The 22,989-nt window shown below is 43.3% G+C and overlaps 1 protein-coding gene across 3 annotated transcripts in view; it reads left to right on the top strand.

Moving 5' to 3' along the window:
- THRB (thyroid hormone receptor beta) overlaps positions 1–22,989 on the top strand; it is a 996,269-nt gene that overhangs the window by 777,925 nt on the left and 195,355 nt on the right. For 2 of the 3 annotated variants that reach the window (XM_044066875.1, XM_044066874.1), the window contains one exon: positions 259–405. The exons of the other annotated variant lie outside the window; for it this stretch is intronic. In XM_044066875.1, coding sequence (XP_043922810.1) covers positions 259–405 — 147 coding nt within the window. The remainder of the gene's footprint in view (positions 1–258; positions 406–22,989) is intronic. 3 annotated transcript variants of the gene reach the window in all.

Genomic DNA, 22,989 nt, shown 5'->3' with positions numbered 1-22,989 from the left:
TGTTGTTACTTACAAACCGTAGGTGATTTGCCTTCCTGGAGCAAAATTGTTTTCAAAATGTTTACTTTTGAATGTTGCTGTATTATTCTGAAAATTCTGACTTTTGTCAGTCTCCAGTGAAACAGGACTTGAATGTGTGACCTGGCTTATCCTATCAATAAAATGAAACAAACGTCATAAAGTTTTAACTCAGTAGTCTGCCTGATTAGTCCACAGCTGCAAATCTATTTTCTGAAATTGCTTTCAAATACTTACCAGCCTGAAGATATTGGGCAAGGACCAGTAGTAAATACACCTGCAGGTACCAAAGTGGACATCGAAGCTTTCAGCCAGTTTACAAAGATAATTACTCCAGCAATCACAAGAGTGGTGGATTTTGCCAAAAAGTTACCTATGTTTTGTGAGGTGAGTTTTATCTTTTTTCCATTTGTGCACCTTTTTTAGTTTTAAATGAGTCTTTAAACAGAGTATAATAATGTGGTCTTTTCTGAATAACTGCTTTATTCTGATATTCTGTCAGCATTAAGCATAAATTAGCAAACCAAGTGAGTGAATAAATAAACCAGATAGATTATGCTGTCATTTTAGACTATTTCATAATGTTATGTACAGTAACAGTCAATATTAACACCTCAACAAAGAATGAAAGGGGGCACTGTAAATATAAAAATATAAATGGGCCAGTCCTTGAATGCGCATAATGAGACTTGCTGGTACTTATCTAATTTATATTATGTTAAGCAGCATATACCTTTACTGTAATGCTGTAAGAAGATAAAGCTATGGGAAGTTCTTACATTTGTACAGAAAATATGATCTGATATTGTTAATCCTTGTTCATTCCTTACGCATGGGTATCGGTTCCGACCTCAGAACCGAACAGGCCATTTTCCAAGCTCGCGTCAGCTTCAAACTCTCAAGCTAAACTCTTACCCACAATGCCCCTCTCCCTGTTACCTCAGATTTTGTTTGCCACGTTGCCATTCGGTCGTGTCAAGCTACTTTTCTTGAGCTAAGTACAGTTATTTGTTGTTTAATAGTCTTTCGTATTACTTTTCTGTCAGAAAAGTTTATATTTCGTTGTCTGTTACCCTATCGCATCTAGCGTACATATTTTCTTCAGGTTTTTCTGCTCTTTTCTCTACCTTTTACCGCAAGGTATTCTCTCTTTACCATTGTTGGTAATCCTTCCCTTTTTTCTCATACCTTCGGGTATTCTTTTGTACCATTCCTGGCACCTTTTTCTATTAATTAATTTGCTGTCATGGCAGATAAGAAAGGGAGTCCGGGGTTTAAGCAGTGTTCTGATTGTGGACACAAACTACCTACTTCTGATGCACACTCTTTGTGCGTTTATTGTGTGGGGGTGTCCCACTTGTCTGTTGACCCGCCCTGTACTATTTGTGAAAACATTTCAAATAGAACTTTGTTGGAAAGGAAAAACAAGCTGTTGCTGAAGGGACTTCTTAAATCTCCCTTTTCAGAGGCTATTTCTGGGTCGGAGGCCACAATCCCTCCTAGAGCCCATAAGAAAATCTTGGATGTTCCTACCAAGGCTAAATCTTTGCATTCGTCCCTGGCTGGGGACTCCCACCAACCATAACCTAAAAAGGCTAAAGTTTTGGCTCCGGAGCTCACTCAGTCAGCCCCAGTGCTTTCGGTGTTTAGGCCTTCAGCACCAAGGCCTTCGGCTCCTTTAGTGATCTCGGCTCCATCTTCTCCTGCAGCCTTCACTATATTGGCACTGAGGGGCTCCTCGGTTCAGACTATTACCACTATATAGGCACCAACCATTCAGTTGGCGCAGACCTTGACCACGTCGGTTCTGACAGCATCCTCGGAACCAACGCCTTTATTGTTGACTCCAGTTTTGTCAGTTCCAGCTTTGGTACTGACAACCACTTCAGCACCAATCCCTGTGTCAGTGCACACCATGACCTCGGCACCAATGACTTCTTCGGTGCAGACGCCCGTAGTCCAGTCTCTCTCGGCACCATTGTCCTCAGTGCGGACGGGTGAGATGGGCACCGAGTTTGCCTCTTCTGTGGACAGGCCTGTTTCTCCCTCAGTCTCTGTGAGGTCCACTAGAAGCCTTTTCAAACACAATGTGTTGCATCTTCTGGATCAGGTGCTCTTGGCCAGAGGTATTCCACCCCTCCGGAACTATCCTTCTTTGGGAGGTGATCACCCATCTCCAAAGACCCCTTCTTATTCTCCTCCTTCATTGCCTTTGAAGTCCATGGAAATAGCACAGTCTTCCCCTTCTGCAGTCCCCTTTATGGATCTCACTAAGGAACCGCAGTTGCCTTTGTGGCAGGAAAGTTTTGCTATGACCCAGGATGTCAGTTGTGACACACATAGTTTGCTGCTCCACAGCCATACAGGGACTCTGAGTCGGCAGGCTGAGCCACTTAGGGGAGGGGTGACCCCTGTCCTAGACATTCACTCCTCTTCAGGTGGACCAGCCTTCCAACTGATGGAGAAGGCTTTTGCTGCTGCTGGTGATACTGGACTGTCTATACCTCTGCACTCCTCTGGTACACTGGTTTTACAAGTCGCACCTAGCGGACACCGGATGCAAGGGCCTCAGGACATGTTCCTACAGGAATCCCCTTTTCCACTGTCTTCTCCAGCTTCTCCTGCTGAGGAGGTCCACCGGAAAAGTTCATGTAAGAGGAAGCACATGGACTCCACAAAGGAGTCCCTCACTGAAGACACAGATTTTGATGAGGGGGAAGGATCCCCCTGGTCACCCTCTGAGGTAACTTTTGGTGATATCCTCAAAATCCTGAAACAGAGAGGTGACTGGCAGTCCTCTAATCCGACCTCTGAGGAATCTGTGTTCCTGCAGGCCTTTCGCACCCAGTCCCCTACCTCCTGAGTTACTCAACCTGCCGATGAACTTGTACAGCTTATTGTGTATCATGCTTAGAAGGCTCCTGATACCAACGAAGCTATTCCCCGGAGGCCAGATAAGATTTTGTCCCCTCCTGCTTCGGATCCCCATTGGTCCAAAGGTCTTCCTGTGGATGCTTTGGTGGTGGCAACCGCAACAAAAAAGGATCTGGCAGAAGAAGAAAGCCAGACTGTCCATCCACCTAACAAAGAGTCCCGGGCCCTAGACAGGATAGGAAAGCGCACCTTTGCTTCAGCGACCTTTACTATCAAGTCCCTGAATTATATGGCACACTTTACCAGGCTTCAAAGGGATCTGATTTCTGAGCTCTCTGAAACCTTGGCTGGTGCATTGTATCTGATGAGGTCCATGACAAAGTGGCCTCTCAGCTGGCCATCATTGAATTAATATCTAACTCCTCTATGTGACTGATATCTCATGCATCAGAAGGAGCAGCTAGAGCAGCAGGTTCAGCTGCGGTTTTGAGACGACACACCTGGATGCGCTTGTGCAATTTCACGGAACCCTTTAAGGCTTCCTTTCTTAACGCTCCCATTGAGGCCTCCTCGTTTTTGGGCCCAAAGTTAAAAGCACACTGGCCAAATGCGAACAGGACGGTAAGACCCTTTCTGCCATAGGTGTCCATTATTTTTCCCCTCAACGTGCTTTCTCCCAAAACCAAAAGAGTGGGAAGATATGGTTCAAGAAATCTCAGGGTCCTTTCCATGAGACACAGGCCGAGTTCTCCCCTAGAGGCAGAGGGGGAAACTCACAGGGAAGACGCTTCTTTCGGGGCAGAGGGGGTCCGCGTAACCAGGGTTCCAGGGATTCTTTCCCTGGTCAATTCTACCTGCACTCCTGAAGAGTGGCCCAACTCCTTTCCTCTGGAGGTGGTTAGGGGACGCTTCTCCTTGTACACTTCTGCCTGGCTAACCATCACCACTGATTCTTGGGTACAAAGGATTAAAACCAGAGATTATCATATCCCTTTCGATCTTTGTCCTGCCCCTTCAAAAAACCTTCCCGACATTCCACCCAGTCAAAGGGAAGAAGCACCACTAGAGATAGAAAAGCTGCTAAGAAAAAGAGTCATCTAAATAGTCCCTACAGACCAGATAGGATCCGGATTCTACTCAAGACTATTTTTGGTGCCAAAGAAAACCGGGGACTGGAGACCAATTTTGGATCTCAGTGTATTGAACAAGTTTGTGAGAGTACAAAAATTCCGGATGGTCACAATACAGTCTATCCTCCCGCTTTTTGGAAAAAGACAATTGGATGTGCTCGATAGATCTTCAAGATGCGTACTACCACATAAAAGTGGACAGGCCATGAAGAAGATTTCTGCGCTTCGGTGTGGGTGCCAGTCACTACCAGTTCAGAGTACTTCCCTTCGGACACTCTACAGCCCCAGAGTGTTCACAAAGTGCATGGCAGTTGTCACAGCTCACTTGCGACTTCAAGGATTCCAGGTGTTTCCATACCTAGATGACTGGCTCATTTCCGCCCCCACCAGACATCTACTGGAAGAAGCCCTGGCATACTGTCTCCTCGCTGCTCAAAGGCTAGGCATAACCATAAACTGGCAAAAATCCAATCTCACCCCATCTCAGTCGACAGAACTCATAGGGGTTATCTTAGAGACAAAGAACTGCAGAGCTGCTATTCCAGAGCACAGAATTCTAAGGATAAAGCAACAACTGTTTCCATTCCTTTCAAGGGAGAAATCCATGGCTCACTCGGTTCTACAGCTGTTGGGTTCCATGGCAGCCTCCATCACCATTGTTCCCCTGGCCAGGTTTCACATGAGGCTTCTACAATGCCTACTGCTTACCCACTGGTATCTTTTTCAGCATCTTCTTTCGGCCATGATTTGAGTAACCCACAGGTGCAAACAGGATTTAAATTGGTGGATGACACACAATCTGTCTCAGTGGTCTCGCCCCTTCTACACCCAGCAACCCAAGGCCACAATGTCCACGGATGCCTCCCTGATGAGGTGGGTGGGGCAATGTCAGGGACAAACAGTCCAAGGCACTTGGTCCGAACTGGAGGCCCATCTGCATATAAATGTTCTAGAGCTGAGGGTGGTGCTTCTGGTGTTGCAAGCATTCCATCCCCAGCTGCCGTCTGGGACAATTGCAATTCAATTAGAAAACATGGTGGTGGTCTGGTACATCAACAAGCATGGTGGAACCAAATCATACCCCCTTTGTCGAGAAGCCATGAGGATATGGCAATGGGCGATGGCTACCAAACATTTTCTTCTAGCAACGCAAATTCCCTGGGTTCCAACATGATAGCAGACAGACTCAGCAGGTGCATTCTTCAACCTCACGAGTGGTCCCTGAATCCCTTGATAGTGGCAGAGATCTTCCACCACTGGGGCCATCCTTGCTGTGACCTCTTTGCATCCCTGACCAACTACAAATGCAGCAACTACTTCACCCTGATTCCCCTTCCGGGACAGTCACCCAGGGACACTCTAGTCTACGATTGGCCCTCGGGTCTTCTTTTCGCATTTCCACCCTTTCCCCTCATTCCCTAGTTTCTGAAGAAAGCCCGTCGGTTGAAGAGCAAGGTGATCCTCATAGCACCATATTGTACTCGACAGATTTGGTTCCCCTTCCTTTGGCCTCACCTACTAGATCGACCATGGATTCTCCATCCAACCCCAAAGTTGATCTCACATTCACAGAACCTGATTCATCCCAACTTGAACAGCCTGAAACTCATGGCTTGGCTACTCCAATTCCCTTAACTGCCAGGCAGAATTTTCTTTCTTTACCAGTACGTGATATTCTCATTGCATCTCATAAGTCTTCCACTAGAATTACTTATCTGAGCAAGTGGAAAAGATTTCCCTGTTGGCTGAAAGATAAACAAGTAGATCCCTTCTCAGCACCAGTGTCAATAATACTAGACTATCTGTCTGATCTTTTTCAATCGGGTCTATCAGCCTCTACCATTAGAGTTCATTTGGCTGCAATTTCTAATTTTCATGAGGGTGTCCAAGATTCCTCCCTTATGTCCCACAAATTGTGCAAGACCTTCATAAAAGGTGTGAATCATCTGAAGCCACCTTTTAGAGAACCTGTTCAACCATGGGATTTATCATTAGTTCTACAAGCTCTGACAATGCCACCTTTCAAACCAGCCTCTTCTTGCAACCTCAAGTATTTGTCATGGAAAACCTTGTTTTTGGTCACCATTACTTCTGTCAGACGTATTTCTGAGCTTCAAGCTTTATGTATCAAGAGTCAATACTTGATTTTTCATAGAGATAGAGTGTCTTTGAGAACTAATCCATCATTTCTGCCTAAAGTGATCTCTGAAATGTCCATTAATCAAGCCATTGAATTGCCAGTTTTCTTTCCCAGTCATTCAAACAGAGGATAGTATTGCCTACATACCCTAGATATCCACAGGCAAATTTGTTTTTACTTAAACAGGACTAGGCCCTTTTGTAAATCTGACCAGTTATTTTTGGCCTTTTATGGACCTAGATTAGGAACTGCTGTTGCTAACGTCACATTAGCTAGATGGTTGAAGGACTGTGTGACCTTCATTTATACACAACGCGATATCTCGTTGCCTACTACCATGAAAGCTCATTCAACAAGGTCGGTGGCAACTTCTGCTGCCTTCCATGCCAGAGCTTCCTTACATGACATCTGTGCAGCTGCAACTTGGGCTATGCCTCATACCTTCATCAATCATTACAAATTGGACTTGGCCTCCAGGGGAAGAGCATCTTTCGGCTCTATGGTGCTCAGGAATGTCCTTCCATGAGAGCCTCCCAGGAATAGAGGTAGCTGGGGAATCTGTCCCATGCGTAAGGAATGAACGGGTATTAACAATATCAGATAAAGAAGTTATGTCTTACCATAACATTCCATCTGTATTGTTGATCCTCGTTCAGTCATTACGACCCTCCCTCCTTCCCCCTCCTGTGGTTTCTAGTGGATCTCACCATTCGGTTCTCTTAGGTTATTTGACCAGAGGTAGCCTCTACCTTCGTTGACTTGCAAACTCAATCTGAGGTAACAGGGAGAGGGGGATTGTGGTGGGTAAGAGTTTAGCTCGAGAGTTTGAAGCTGACGTGAGCTTGGAAAATGGCTGGCTCGGTTCTGAGGTCGGAACCATTACCCATGCGTAATGACCGAACGAGGATCAACAATACAGATGGAAAGTTATGGTAAGACATAACTTTTTTATATACTCTAGGAAATCAGGCTGATAAGAAAAATGAAAGAAAAATAACTCTCTTGTCATGAAGTCTTCTTCTTCCAGCTTTTCCCATTATGGGTCACCACTGCAGAGCAGTGGTCCATAAAATGATTTGCAGTGGAGTTTTATTGTGTCGAGGTACCCAGCTTTTCACAGAAGGCACATACATGCACACACTCACATCTAGGGCCAATTTAGAGTGCCCAGTCCACCTGTAGCATGTCTTTAGGATGTGTATTCTTTCAAATTTAAGAAACCCTGATACTGAAACACTATATTTTAAAACTATTTATTACGTTACAGTTTCAAGACACATGGGGAAAATCCTTATCTCACAAAATGCTTTGAGAATAGATTTCCATTTCTCAAGAGGCATTGGTTTTCTAAGCAGTTAGCATTACATATTTGTAATTTATAGACTACTTACTTGACTGTCTGGTAAGGTAGTGATCCCATTTGATTAACACTTAAACATTCAGATGGAGTAATTCCTTTAGATGTATTACAGACCAGTTTCATTTTTTTTGCTGTAATGTTAAGAGTCACTGGACCAGTCACCTTATTAACAAACAAATGAATACAAGTTGTATAGCCAACCCACATTAAAAAGAGGAAAACAAATCAGTGTCATTTTTATATATTTTTAATACAGACAAGAGCCTGTAATGTCATACAGTTCAGTCAAGCAAGGTTTTTTATTGAAACATTTTTTGTCTTGACACTTAGATCAAGGCATGTATCTACATATACACATAGATGCACACACACACACACACACACATATATATATATATATATATATATATATATATATATATATACACACACACACACACACACACATATATATATATATATATATATATATATATATATATATACACACACACACACACACACACACACATATATATATATATATATATATATATATATATATATATATATATATATATATATATATATATATATATATATACACACACACACACACACACACACACACACATACATACATATATATGTGTATATATATATATATATATATATATATATATATATATATATGTGTGTGTGTGTGTGTGCGCGCGAGCACGCGTTTGTATATGTGTGCACCTCCACTCTTGTCTACCTAGCAGGTACAGAACAAAGTGAATGGATAGAAAAGCAGAGGCAAGCAGGAACCATCCCTGATGTAACTGTTGCTGTAAGCAAGACTGTAGAACAACTGCTAAGAATTTCCATATACACTTTCCATCATCTGTAAATCCACTGAGACATGGAAGCATTTTGTGGCAAGAAGCTTTGTTGTTTAAATAATGTTGACAGCTACTGAGATTACACAAAGGCAGTTCTAACATGGCAGACTACAAAGACTAAACTTACATCGATGAAACAAAGCATTGGCCAGCTTATGTGGCACCTTCTGGAATATTCTTTCCAATTATAATTCACACACTCTAAACTGGTAGGAAAGTAATGCAGTCATCTAGAGCCAGATCAGACAGTTACATTAAACAGTGTTCTCATGCTCAACAGATGCACCAAATTTATTTATTTATTTATTTTTGCATAGGTAATGATGCATTCATAACAGAATGTGTAGTAAAAGCAAGAACAAAATGCAATGGCAAACTGTCCATGTGTCTAACTGCTTCGCCTATGCAAGCAATGATCAATAATATTCCTTTGTGTGTAGTAAGACAGAATTGTAACTCCCTTTCCAAACTTGCCACATACTGCTGCAGCACCCATGTCTCACAGAACACAGAGACATTTTCTGGTGTTGCTTGCCTAGACGTAAATGAAATAATTCTACTTGAGAAAATCCATTCTGGCACCTTTATTTTACTATCTGAATATGTAACAATAAGAAGTGTGGCATCTTTTGTGGTGAGCAGATCCATATCCTGACTGAAATTACTGTTGCAGTATTCCTGACATATGGGTAGTTACCACTGATGTTTGGCCAGGGTACCAAAGCTTTACCTTCCCTAGATCATTTGTCTGACATATGACCTCAGCTTATATGCACTGGGGTTCAAAGATGGATGTACAAGAGTGGATCCCCAGACTGTCTTACCACTAGCCTGAACACATGTAATGCATCTGTCGGACTGTTTATTGCCTGGTCATTAGTACCTTTGCTCCATTCATTTATTCAGATAAGTACCCAAATTCTGTACAAGGACTTGCATAATAAGTGTCTTTTTTACCTAAGCCAGGAACACGATCACACATCTTGCTGTCAATCATTTGTTCCAAAAACCCTTAGGTCTGGGCTGCCTACCCTCAATGCTTTTCTTGAGACCGAGCATCTTAAACGATTGCCCCATTCCAAGATGACTGACTCCACATCCTTGGACATCCCTGTGCCAATGAAGAAAAAACTTTAGAGGCCTCAAATGGATCCACGGTCCAATTTTTCTGACTCAGATGTACCTGCTATGGTTACAGAGCCAGTGGTATGTCAGGCTAGTTCTCGGGTGGCCAGTACAGAAATCCCATCGGAAGCTGGTATGGCTCCTGAGGCCTTGCAGACTGCTGATATGTCCAAAGAACCATATCTCATTAATTCTGAAGGACCACATGTCATCCCTCAAATCTTAGTTAGGGAAGAAATCCCAGGCTCTGTAATAAAGGTCAGGCATGGTTCCAAACCTCCATTTAGCTTCCAGGTGGATATCACTCCCAAAAAGAAAAAAATAGAGGACTAAACATGTGGCCTCTCCCTCAGCATCTAGAAAGGAGGAGTGGATGGATTTCTTACAAGCGTTATTCAAAGCTATTATACCTTTCAAGCCTCTCTGGTTTGGGTCTCCGTAGACACAGGCTGCTTCTCTTAAACCTACCCTAGTTTTCTGTTCCTCTGAAGAGGAACATGACTATGACTGACCATTCTCTGGACTATTCCTCTCAGGTGCATTCTCCAGGGAAAATCTCTTCCAGTGAAGAAGACTCCTTCTCACCTCATTCCCCTGTTGAAGAAGCTACTTTGATGAGACTATACAGAACATGATGAAACACTGGCAATCCATGCAGATCTCTGAGGTTTAAAAGAGGTATAACATCCTCTTGGGGATGGGTACCCCTGCCCCTTCTCCAGTCCCTCCTGTCCTTGAGGCTTTCCAGGATGCTTTTCAGTCCACTTCTTCTGCACGTGATTCTCAGCAACCTACTCCTAAGAGACTAGATAGGTTTTACAAGGACCCTGATGATGTTAAATATATATATATATATATATATATATATATATATATATATATATATAAGATCCCAGTGGCAGACCCTACTGCAGTATCTTTCGCTCTTCAGATAGGCTGTCTAAGCTTCTGCCCACTGCTAATGCCCTACCGACTGACAAAGATAGTAAGGCTATGGATAGATGGGGAAAGAAGGTGTACACCTCTGCTGCCCTTGCCTTTATGGCAATTAATTACCAGACTCAAATGGAAAGTATTTGACCTCCATTCGTAACTCCTTAAACAAAGTTATCTTGGCTCCTCCTACAGCAGACCAAATGCAAAGCTTACTTTCACAGGCCTCTCAGATTGCCAGATACAGCATTAAGTGTAGTTTTGATGCTGTGGATGCTTCTTCTACGGCAGCTGCCACTGAGTCTGTTATCCATAGATATGCTTGGATTTGCAGGCAGTCTTTACCAGATGATTTTAATAAAAAAGTATACATTTGCTTTTGGACAAAGACTAACTGTTTGGCCCTCAGGTGGCCAGTCTGTTCAACACTCTCCAAGACCAAAGTAAGACCAAGAAAATATGCAGACAGATCCTACTCTCCTCAGTTTCTAGATACCATTGGAACTACACAGCTAAGTCTACCTTATTCATTAGAAGGGATCATAGGATAGTTCAGAAACAAAGGAAACAGTAAAAGATACTCTGAAAACTCTCACGAGGATCCTCCAGCTGGGCGGACTCCCTTTGGTGGCAAAAATCTGTGACTACCCCTGCAACATTCCTCCCCCTGTTCTCAGCCCCATTATCCCTCTTTCTCATAGGCTGTCACTGTCCCTGGCTATTTGGGAACTATTACCACAGACAAATGGGTCCTGTCCATCATCAGAGACGACTATGCCATGTCTTGGCAAAACCTTTCCACTCTGGCTTTGAGGAAGTAATGGCATGTATCTCAAATATCCTGTCTGACTCCCGTTATTCAAGACCTCTTGATTCAGGGTACCATCTAGCAAATCCCAAAAGATTTCATGGAAAAGGGGTTTTATTCCAGGATTTTTCTAGTCCAAAGAAAAGGACAGTGGAGACCCATCCTAAACCTGTCCAACCTGAACACTTACCTGAAGCTGCCATCTTTCATAATGCTCTCTCTTCAAATTCTTCTCCCTTTCCTCTTCCCTCTGGTTTTCTTAGTTTCATTAGATTTGAATGACACCTACCTACACATTCCTAATTATCATTCTTACAGGAGATTCTTCAGGTTTTTCTCTGGCTGCTTACATTTTCAATTTACTGCTCTGCCTTTTGATTTTTCCACAGCCCCAAGAGTGTTCACAAAGTGCTTAGCATCTGTAGTAGCTTTCTGCTGAACTCAAGGAATTCATAGTTTCCCCTACACCTGGACAGCCTTCTGATCTAGGCTCTTTCCCCTAGAGGTTCTTCTTCAGGATTTTCAGTTTACACTCCATGTTCTGACAAGTCTGTGCTTTACTGTAAACTACAAAAAAAATCACAAATGGTACCTACTCAGGACCTAGTGTCTCTGGGATGCAGCTTGGACACAACGAAAATTAAATGAAAAGAAAATGTAGTTTAATTTTTTTAATTTAAATGTAGGAATTTCATTTAAAATTAAAAGAAAATTATCAAAAGCTAAAAATACTGTATTTATGGGTTCTGATAATATCCCTGGATGCATCTTAAATATCACGAAGCACAATTTAGTCATACCCATAACAACACTCTTCAGTCTCAGCCTCCATACAGGTTTTTTACCAAGAAAATGGAGAACAGCTTTAGATATTCCCCTGCATAAGAGAGGACCTTCCACAGACCCAAGCAATTACAGACCCATAAGTCTGATCAGCCTCATATGCAAAGCCATAGATACTTATCATGGAATTAATCACTCAGGACATAGAGAACTTCCAAACACTGGAACCATTTCAATTTGGATTCATCAAGGGTAGGTCATACTTACTCATTCTGGTGGATTTTTTTGAAAAGGTTACCAAAGTAGTGGATGAAGGTAAAATGGTACACACCACATACACTGACTTGGCCAAAGCTTTTGACATGATTCTCCACTCAGGCACAGTAGAAATGTTAAATAAACTGGACGTAAATCAGTATATCACCTCTGGATTGCCAGCTGACTCACAGATAGGATGCAAATAATCAAAATAGGGGAAGTTATCTCCACAAAGAGACCAGTCACCAATGGATTCCCCTGGGGTTCTGTGCTGGGACCTCTCCTATTTGGCATCTACTTTTCTGAAGTAAAAGTCAATACCAAAGGGCTCTTGCTGACCAAGTTTTCAGATGACTGCTAGCTGGGAGTAGTTATTGAATTCCCCAAATTACTTATCCATCCTGCAGGAAGGTTGTTGACAAAATCATGGTCTGAAATATTAGCAAAAAAAATGCATTATTGTATTCTTTGGAATAAACCCCAAGGAACTACCACATAGACCAGTGATGGCAAACCTTTTGGCCTCAGACTGTCAAAAATTCAGAAAATGCCTATCTTGACTCTGCTGGTGTGTCACCCCCCCTCCCCAAACAAAAGAGAAACAATTCTTTACATATTCATTTATTTAAAAAATACAGTCCAATCATGTGTGCTGCTGTGTATTATAAAAGTAATAGAAAAATCAGTGACTTACAATAGAGAAAACGATATGCAGACCGATAATTGGGCTTAAAATAGTGCACCAAAAAATTACCCTACTTTTAATAGTAATTTTTAATTGAACTGAAAAATATATATATAACATATTGCATTCGATTTGATTAACATCAGTTCATGACTTTTTTGTTGCTGAGTTTTAATAAATAAGTGCAGGGTTACATATTTCTTGTATTTCTGCTCATTCAGTTTCTTTGGTGAAGTCTGGTGTGTCACCCAAAACATTGCATGTGTCACCTTTGACATGCGTGTCATAGGTTCGCCATCACTGACATAGACAATACACCCTTAAGAATTGACTCAATAGTTTGGGATTTGGGAACTTATGTGGACAATGACTTGACATTTGACCAACATGTCTGTTGTTGTAAGAAAGTACTTCTATATTGCACATCATATCAACAAAGGGATTGTATCTATCTCTATGGATGTTATTGTCCGTCTTTACTCAGCCCTTATTAGGCCAGTCATCAGATATAATGCTCCCTTTTGCATGTTTCTGTCCGGACACATACAACTGGAATGCCCACAGAGATATACCTTTCTAAAAGGATACAAGGCCTAAACAACATGCCCTACATGGACCGACTCAAAGCCCTGCCATTATGCTTGGTATCCTCAGACTGGTAAGAGGTGACCTGTGTCTGGCATACAAGGCATCCTTCACCCCATTACCAATTGATTTACTGCACATCAGCAAGTCAGGTGACATCAGAAATACTCAGTCTAGGGATCTAAACATCATTCTGCAACATCAGCAGAATGTGAAATATACCTATCCCTTCAAACCAGAGGATACCAGTGCTGCGGAATAGACTCCACATTCACATAAAACAAAGTTCATCCTTGTCCATTTTCAAGTGCAGCTTAGATAGATGGATGGTAAACAGAAAATTTGTCCTAGGACTGCCCCCTATACCATTAATGAACAGATGCAGCTCATAAATGTCTATCTTGGAGGTGGCCACTTGGTGATATGTACACACCTTTACCAAACACTACAAAATTGATGCTTTCTCCAAGTCCAGGGCAGCCTTTGCTAAGTCAGTCCTGTCTGGACTGCTGGACAACTCTTCTCACTAGCCAACCACCCTTCCTTCCTTCCTTCCTTCTTCAGTTGTGAGAATCACACATATGTCATGAATACTGCAACAGTGATTTCAGTTAGAAAATATTGTTGTTTAACAACTTACCATCATAGTAGATGTCCTACTGATCACTGTTGCAGTATTCCATTCCACTCTCCATCTCCTCTTTAATATCCCACTTCTATCTTCACTTATCTGTCCTCTTTTCCTGTAGCCTTTGCTCTCCTACTTGGGTATGGAGAAGTTTTCTTACTAATTCTAGATATGCCTTTCCTCACTAACCAGTCTCCTCTCTCAGTAGTCCACTGGCATGGAGATGGCCTTAGGATCAATGCTAGTATGTCTGTTCTTATACCCCCAATGCATCAGGTGTACAACCTAGGGAGGGCAAAGCTTTGTTATCCTGATCAGACATCAGCAGTGACAACCCCTATGTCAGAAATGTCCTCCTAAGCAGTTTCCTCAGGTATAAATGACTAAGAGTAAAGAGTTTCCAACTTTACCCTAACTATAAAAATCCTTTGTTGTGGAACTAAAGAGGACGTCTTCCTGATTTATGGTGATTCAACTAGACAACAACTAAGGATGAACTTGGGGGGGGGGCTCTAGTAGGGAGTCTTTCAATGGGACCAACAAGTCATCTAAATTTGGGAACATTAGAAGACCTCTCTCTTTCCCATAAGGTCTGAGCCTTGGTCAAATTTCTGGGATCAGATGACAGGCCAAGTAGCAGCACATTTTAGTGAAAATGGTACTGGCCTAGATTAAAGTTGAGAATCTTTTGTGGGCTTCCACATACTAATTTACCAGTAGGTATCCTTCATGTCCAGTGACATCACCCAAATCCTCTGTGCCAAAAGAGATTTGTCCTCCTGAAGATTCTATTTCAAGAACTTTCTGTACAGTATATCACTGCTGAAGTTGCAAAAATGTAGAATCAGACAGAATCCCTCCATCTTAGCTGGCAAAAAAAAGGGATGGAAATAACATTCCCTTCCTTTTTCCAAAGGTGAGAGGCTACTCATCCCCTTTTAGGAGTACAGTGTGAGACTGCCCAAGAGAAGCCCAATAACTGACCGATCTTCTAAGGCAACTCTTGGCATGGAAAACCAAGAACATCCAAAATATAGCCTTTTGATAGCCACATCAGAACTCATTTATCCCTTTTGACAGTGCTCCAAGGTGGGGCAAACTTAATGAACCTGCCTTCCACTGGTGATCCTTGAGGGTAGACAGAAATGTTCAGGCCTTCATCAAGCCTGTTTTCTGGTGGACGTAGCAGGGGGACCCTAGAGGGTAAAGCCTGCCTGATGTTTAAACATTTCTGTATTTAAATGGGAGGATGTGTTTCTCCAAGGGTGTTTGGCTGGTCTGGAGGAAGAAGAAGAGATAGTAAAGAAGAGTAGGGGAAAAGAGCATGGAAATTCTCTCTGTATTAGTCAGGTGTTGTTTACTGTTCTGCAGGAGTTCAGTTATATCCTGAGACACCTGCTTAGAGAGGTCATTTCCTCATATAGAGTTATCCAAAATACCTAGTAAAGCTCTTCTACACTCATATTTCAGATGCCATTGCTATAGCAGTAGTATTGGTGCTGTGAAAAAATGCAGTGAATTGCTTAAAAACCTGCTTAGGAAGTAATCAGCAGACTCCTTTTCAGATAATATTTTACTGCAGAATTTCAAAGCTGGGTTCCCTATGGGTGTGCATCTGCTTTTGCAGAGTCATGATGCACTTCGAATTGAAGACTGATTGCAGAACAATGCTATACAAATGATAGTAGACATGCAGAACATGATAGGAATTGTGACAGCTTCTGTGATTCTTACTAGCAAGTCAAAAACCTGGGAAGAGGTAGGAAACTAAATCTGTTCATGCTCAAGTGCAACCTCGAGTGCTCACTAGGTACCGTGAGGACTTTTTCTAGTCAAGAAAGCTGCCTACATGCCATATACTTTAATATGAGAGATGCAGTATTCAGACTTCAGGATGCACTCTGCATACAGAAGGCCTGCTAGGGGATCATTCCTTCTATCACTTTCTTAGTCATCAGCTAGTAGTGAGGCCAAGGTCAGTCCTCCAGATGCGAAACAGAAAAAGACCACCAAAATAGAAGACTTCCTTAGACGAGGATTTTGACTTCTGTCAAGCCTCCTGTTCTCTTATGTTTTCCATCTTTCCCGATTACTGCATGGCATCACTTGAGTGACTTTGCTGTCAATTGCTGTACTGGCTTCCTTCCAATAAAGCTACCTTGTTCACATTTAGGAAAATTGTGTCTGTGGTTATTTAGTAACCCCGCTGTTATGACGCTATTGTCATCTCCCATGCCATGTACTTAGATTGAACACCTGACAGTTTGAACACATCTACACACTGACTTGCCTTTGTAAACAGTACAGGTAATATCTGTATGAGTTCTGGTACTTTCTTTGGCATCTAACAAAGAAACTTTTCCATAAGGCACATTAGGACAGAGATATCAACATCTCATGAAAAGGAACCACAGAGCATAGGTCAAGGCTTGCCTGCTAGTCTGGCATAACATGATGAACCGCAGGAACAGTAGGCAAGGAAGCATCCGGTGAAAGGAACTGTACTAAGGAGAAAGCTGTAAGGAAAGAGACCAAGATGTTATGCACAGGGACATCACCTTCACTTATTGTCATGAAGTAAGAGCATGAACTTTTGAAAAGCTTATGTATAGGTTGAGCCAACTGAGCAAGAACAGTAGCTTTGTGACTATAGGTCATATAACTTATTAGTAGTAGTTTCTGGAAGATAACTGTCAGTGATGTGAAAGAGCATTTGATAGTTTTCATTTAAATTTTACCTTTCTTGGTAGACCAAATACTTTTAAAAGCATTATGTTTTTTTCAGTAATAGGGACTAGGATTACTTTCTACTTTATAAATATCCAGTTTCTTATATCTTTGAAAATGTGTATGCTTCAGACATTTTTCTCCCTGCTAAGGAGAAAAGTTTTTTGAGGGATCCCTAAGACAAGCAGAGAGAATATAGGCTTCATGTCATACCCATTGTCCTGTTTTCTCTTGTCCACAGATGTCTTCTAGACCTTGTAGGCAGAAGTGCAGTCTTGCTTATAAAAGGAGTATATCCTGTTTGTCTAGATGTGCAGCATAAGCTTTATTCCATGTTGTCATGTTCACATAACCAGTTTAGGTTCGTAGGTAACTACTAAGCTAGATAGATGCCTTTGTGGGTCATTTTTATGCCTAAGTAATTTCCCTTTCAAAGGGGAATGTCAAAGCCTGTACCTTGTGTCTGTAAGGCAATCACCTTAACCATTATGCCAACCCTCAACCCTTAGATGCATGACATTTGGATTTCATCTTTGCTAAGATAAAAATACCAGTGTAATAACTTAGTATGCCTGCAAAAGGAGATCTGATATTGTTAATCCTCGTTCATTCCTTACGTATGGGTATTGGTTCCGACCTTGGAACTGAGCCAGCCATTTTCCAAGCTTGCATTAGTTTCAAACTCTCGAGCTAAACTCTTACCCACAATCCCCCTCTCCCTGTTACCTTAGATTTTGTTTGCCGCGTTGCCATTCGGTCGTGTCAAGCTACTTCTCTTGAGCTAAGTACAGTTATTTGTTGTTTAATAGTTTTTCAGTTTACTTTTCTGTCAGATAAGTTTATATTTCATTGTCTCTTACCCTATCACATCTAGCATACATAATTTCTTCAGGTTTTTCTGCTCCTTTCTTTACCACTTTTACCGCGAGGTATCTCTCTTTACCATCGTTGGTAATCCTTTCCCCTTTTTCTCATACCTTCGGATACTCTCTTGTACCATTGCTGGGACCTTTTCTATTAATTAATTTACTGTCCGGGGTTTAAGCTGTGTTCTGATTGTGGACACAAATTACCTACTTCTGATGCACACTCTTTCTGTGTTTATTGTTTGGGAGCCTCCCATTTGTCTGTTGACCCACCCTATACTATTTGTGAGAACATTTTGAATAAAACCTTGTTGGAAAGGAAAAACAAGCTGTTACTGAAAGGACTTCTTAAATCTCCCTTTTCAGAGGCTATTTCTGGGTCGAAGGCCTCAACCCCTCCTAGAGCCCATAAGAAAATCTTGGATGTTCCTACTGAGGCAAAATCTTTGCCTTCATCCCCAGCTGGGGACTCCCACCAACCAAAACCTAAAAAGGCTAAAGTTTTGGATCCGGAGCTCACTCAGTTAGCCCCAGTGCTTTTGGTGCCTAGACCTTTGGCACCGAGGCCTTTGGCTCTATTAGTGATCTCGGTTCCATCTTCTGCAGCCTTCACTATATCGGCACTGAAGGGCTCCTCGGTTCAGACTATTACCACTGTATTGGCACCGACCGTTCAGTCGGCGCAGACCTTGACCATGTCAGCTCCGAGATCTTCCTCGGAACTGATGCCTTTATTGTTGACTCCAGTTTTGTCGGTTCCAGCTTCGGCACTGGCAACCACTTCGGCACCGATCCCTGTGTTGGTGCAGACCATGACCACGGCACCAATGACTTCTTTGGTGCAGACAACCGTAGTTCAGTCTCTCTCAGCACTGTTGTCCTCAGTGCGGACAGATAAGTTGGGCACCGAGTTTGCCTCTTCTGTGGACAGGCCTGTTTCTCCCTCAGTCTCCGTGAGGTCCACTAGAAGCCTTTCCGAACATGATGTGTTGCATCCTTGGGAGGTGATCACCCGTCTCCAAAGACCCCTTCTTATTCTCCTCCTTCATTGTCTTTGAAGTCCATGTATATAGCATAGTCTTCCCCTTCTGCGGTCCCCTTTATGGATCTCACTAAGGAACCACGGTTGCCTTTGTGGCAGGAAAGTTTGCTGTGACCCAGGATGTCAGTTATGACACGCATAGTTTGCTGCTCCACAGCCATCCAGGGACTCTGGGTTGGCAGGCTGAGCCAGTTAGGGGAGGGGTGACCCCTGTCCTAGACATGCACTCCTCTTCAGGTGGATCAGCCTTTCAACTGTTGGAGAAGGCTTTTGCTGCTGCTGGCGATACTGGACTATCTATACTTCCGCCCTCCTCTGGTACACTGGTTTCACAAGTCACACCTAGCAGACACCAGGTGAAAGGACCTCAGGATATATTCCCACAGGAATCCCCTTTTCCGCTGTCTTCCCCAGCTTCTCCCGCTGAGGAGGTCTACCAGAAAAGTTTGAGTAAGAGGAAGCACATGGACTCCACAGAGGAGTCCCTCACTGAAGACACAGATTTCAATGAGGGGGAAGGATCCCCTTGGTCACCCTCTGAGGTATCCTTTGGTGATATCCTTGAAATCCTGAAACAAAGAGGTGACTGGCAGTCCTCTAATCTGACCTCTGAGGAATCTGTGTTCCTACAGGCCTTTCACACCTGGCCTCCTACCTCCTGGTTTACTCCACCTGCCGACGAACTTGCCCGGCTTATCATGCAGCGTGCTTGGAAGGCTTCTGATACCGTCATAGCTATTCCCCGGAGGCCAGATAAGATTTTTTCCCCCTCCTGCTTCAGATCCCCATTGGTCCAAAGGTCTTCCTGTGGATGCTTTGGTGGTGGCGGCCGCAACAAAAAAGGATCTGGCAGAAGAAGAAAGCCAGACTGTCCATCTACCTAACAAAGAGTCCCGGGCCCTAGACAGGAAAGGGAAGCGCACCTTTGCTTCAGCGACCTTTACTATCAGGTCCCTGAATTATATGGCACATTTTACCAGGCTTCAAAGGGATCTGATTTCTGAGCTCTCTGAAACCTTGGCTGGTGCCATGTCTGATGAGGTCCGTGACAAAGTGGCATCTCAGCTGGCCACCATTAAATCTATATCTAACTCCCCTATGCGACTAATATCTCACGCATCAGAAGGAGCAGCTAGAGCAGTGGGTTCAGCTGCCGTGTTGAGACGACATGCCTGGATGCGCTTGTGCAATTTCGCGGAACCCTTTAAGGCTTCCTTTCTTAATGCTCCAGTTGAGGCCTCCTCGTTGTTTGGGCCCAAAGTTAAAAGCACACTGGCCAGATGTGAACAGGATGGTAAGACCCTTTCTGCCGTAGGTGTCCATTATTCTTCCCTTCAACATGCTTTCTGTCAAAACCAAAAGAGTGGAAAGATATGGTTCAAGAAATCTCAGGGTCCTTTCTGTAACACACAGGCCGAGTTCTCCCCCAGAGGCAGAGGGGGAAACTCACAGGGAAGACACTCCTTTCGGGGCACAGGGGGTCCGCGTAACCAGGGTTCCAGGGATTCTTTCTCTGGTCAATCTTACCAGCGCTCCTGAAAAGCGGCCCAACTCCTTTCCTCTGGAGGTGGTTGGGGGATGTTTCTTCTTGCACCCTTCTGCCTGGCTAAACATCACCACTGATTCTTGGGTACAAAGGATTATAACCAGAGGTTATCATATGCCCTTCGATCTTTGTCCTGCCCCTTCAAAAAACCTTCCCGACATTCCACCCAGTCAAAGGGAAGAATCAGCACTAGAGATAGAAAAGTTGCTAAGAAAAAGAGTCATCCAAATAGTCCCTCCAGACCAGATAGGATCCGGATTCTACTCCAGACTGTTTTTGGTGCCAGAGAAAACCGGGGACTGGAGACCAATTTTGGATCTCAGTGTATTGAACAAGTTTGTGAGAGTACAAATATTCCAGATGGTCACAATACATTCTGTCCTCCCGCTTTTGGAAAAAGACGATTGGATGTGCTCGATAGATCTTCAAGATGCGTACTACCACATAAAAGTGGACAGGCCATCAAGAAGATTTCTGTGCTTCTGTGCGGGAGCCAGTCACTACCAGTTCAGAGTACTACCCTTCGGACTCTCTGCAGCCCCCAAAGTGTTCACAAAGTGCATGGCAGTTGTCACAGCTCACTTGCGACTTCAAGGATTCCAGATGTTTCCATACCTAGATGACTGGCTCATTTCTGCCCCCACCAGACATCTACTGGAAAAAGCCCTGGCATACTCTCTCCTCACTGCTCAAAGGCTAGGCATAACCATAAATTGGCAAAAATCCAATCTCACCCCATCTCAGTCGACAGAATTCATGGGGATTATCTTGGACACAAAAAACTGCAGAGCTACTATTCCAGAGCACAGAATTCTAAGGATAAAGCAACGACTAATTCCAATCGTTTCAGGATAAAATCCATGGCTCACTCAGTTCTACAGCTTTTGGGTTCCATGGCAGCCTCAATCACCATTGTTCCCTTGGCCAGGTTTCACATGAGGCTTCTACAATGGCTACTGCTCACCCAATGGTATCCTTTCCAGCATCCTCTTTCAGCCATGATTCGAGTAACCCACAGGTGCAAACAGAATTTAAATTGGTGGATGACACACAATCCACCACAATGGTCTTGCTCCTTCTCCCCCCAGCAACCCAAGGCCACAGTGACCACAGACAACTACATGATGGGGTGGGGGGCTATGTCAGTGACAGACAGTCCAAGGCACTTGGTCCCAACTGGAGGCCCATCTGCATATAAATGTTCTAGAGCTGAGGGCGGTGCTTCTGGCTTTGCAAGCATTCCATCCCCTACTGCCGTCTGGGACAATTGCGATTCAATCAGACAACATGGCGGTGATCTGGTACATCAACAAGCAAGGTGGAACCAAATCTTACCCCCTTTGTCGAGAGGCCATGAGGATTTGGCAATGGGCGATGGCTACCAACCATTTTCTTCTAGCAACGCACATTCCCGGGAGTTCCAATGTGATAGCAGACAGACTCAGCAGGTGCATTCTTCAACCTCACAAGTGGTCCCTGAATCCCTTGATAGCGGCGATCTTCCACTGCTGGGGCCGTCCTTGCTGCAACCTCTTTGCATCCCCAACCAACTATAAATGCAGCAACTACTTCCCCCCCGATTCCCCCTCCGGGACAGTCACCCAGGGACGCTCTTGTCCACGATTGGCCCTCGGGTCTTCTTTACGCATTTCCACCCTTTCCCCTCATTCCCCAGTTTCTGAAGAAAGCCCATCAGTTGAAGAGCAAGGTGATCCCTCATAGCACCATATTGGCCTCGACAGATTTGGTTCCCCTTCCTTTGGCCTCACCTACTAGATCGACCATGGATCTCACATCCACAGAACCTGATTCATCCCAACTTGAACAGCCTGAAGCTCACAGCTTGGCTACTCCAATTCCCTTGATTGTCAAGCAGAATGATCTTTCTTTACCAGTACGCGATATTCTCATTGCTTTTCATAAGTCTTCCACTAGAATTACATATCTGAGCAAGTGGAAAAGATTTACCTGTTGGCTGAAAGATAAACAAGTAGACTCCTTTTCAGCACCAGTGTCGATAATACTAGACTATCTGGCCGACCTTTTTCAGTCGGGTCTATCAGCCTCTACCTTTAGAGTTCATTTGGCTGCAGTTTCTAATTTTCATGAGGGTGTCCAAGATTCCTCTCTTATGTCCCATAAATTGTGCAAGACCTTCATAAAAGGTGTCAATCATCTGAAGCCACCTTTTAGAGAACCTATTCAACCATGGGATTTATCATTAGTTCTACAAGCTCTGACAATGTCACCTTTCGAACCAACCTCTTCTTGCGACCTCAAGTATTTGTCAGGAAGACCATTACTTCTGCCAGACGTATTTCTGAGCTTCAAGTTTTATGTATCAAGAGTCCATATTTGATTTTTCATAGAGATAGAGTGTCTCTGAGAACTAATCCATCATTTCTGCCTAAAGTGATCTCTGAAATGTCCATTAATCAAACCATTGAATTGCCAGTTTTCTTTCCCAATCATTCAAACAGAGGAGAGTATTGCCTACATACCCTAGATATCCACAGGCAAATCCGTTTTTACTTAAACAGGACTAAACCCTTTCGTAAATCTGACCAGTTATTTTTGGCCTTTTCTGGAACTAGATTAGGATCTGCATTTGCTAAGGT

This window comes from Protopterus annectens, chromosome 3.part1, assembly GCF_019279795.1.
Source record: "Protopterus annectens isolate FY-2018-M chromosome 3.part1, PAN1.0, whole genome shotgun sequence".
NCBI lineage: Eukaryota > Metazoa > Chordata > Ceratodontiformes > Protopteridae > Protopterus > Protopterus annectens.
The sequence above is the reverse complement of the archived record's forward strand: the minus strand, read 5'-3'. Positions and strand labels throughout refer to the sequence as shown.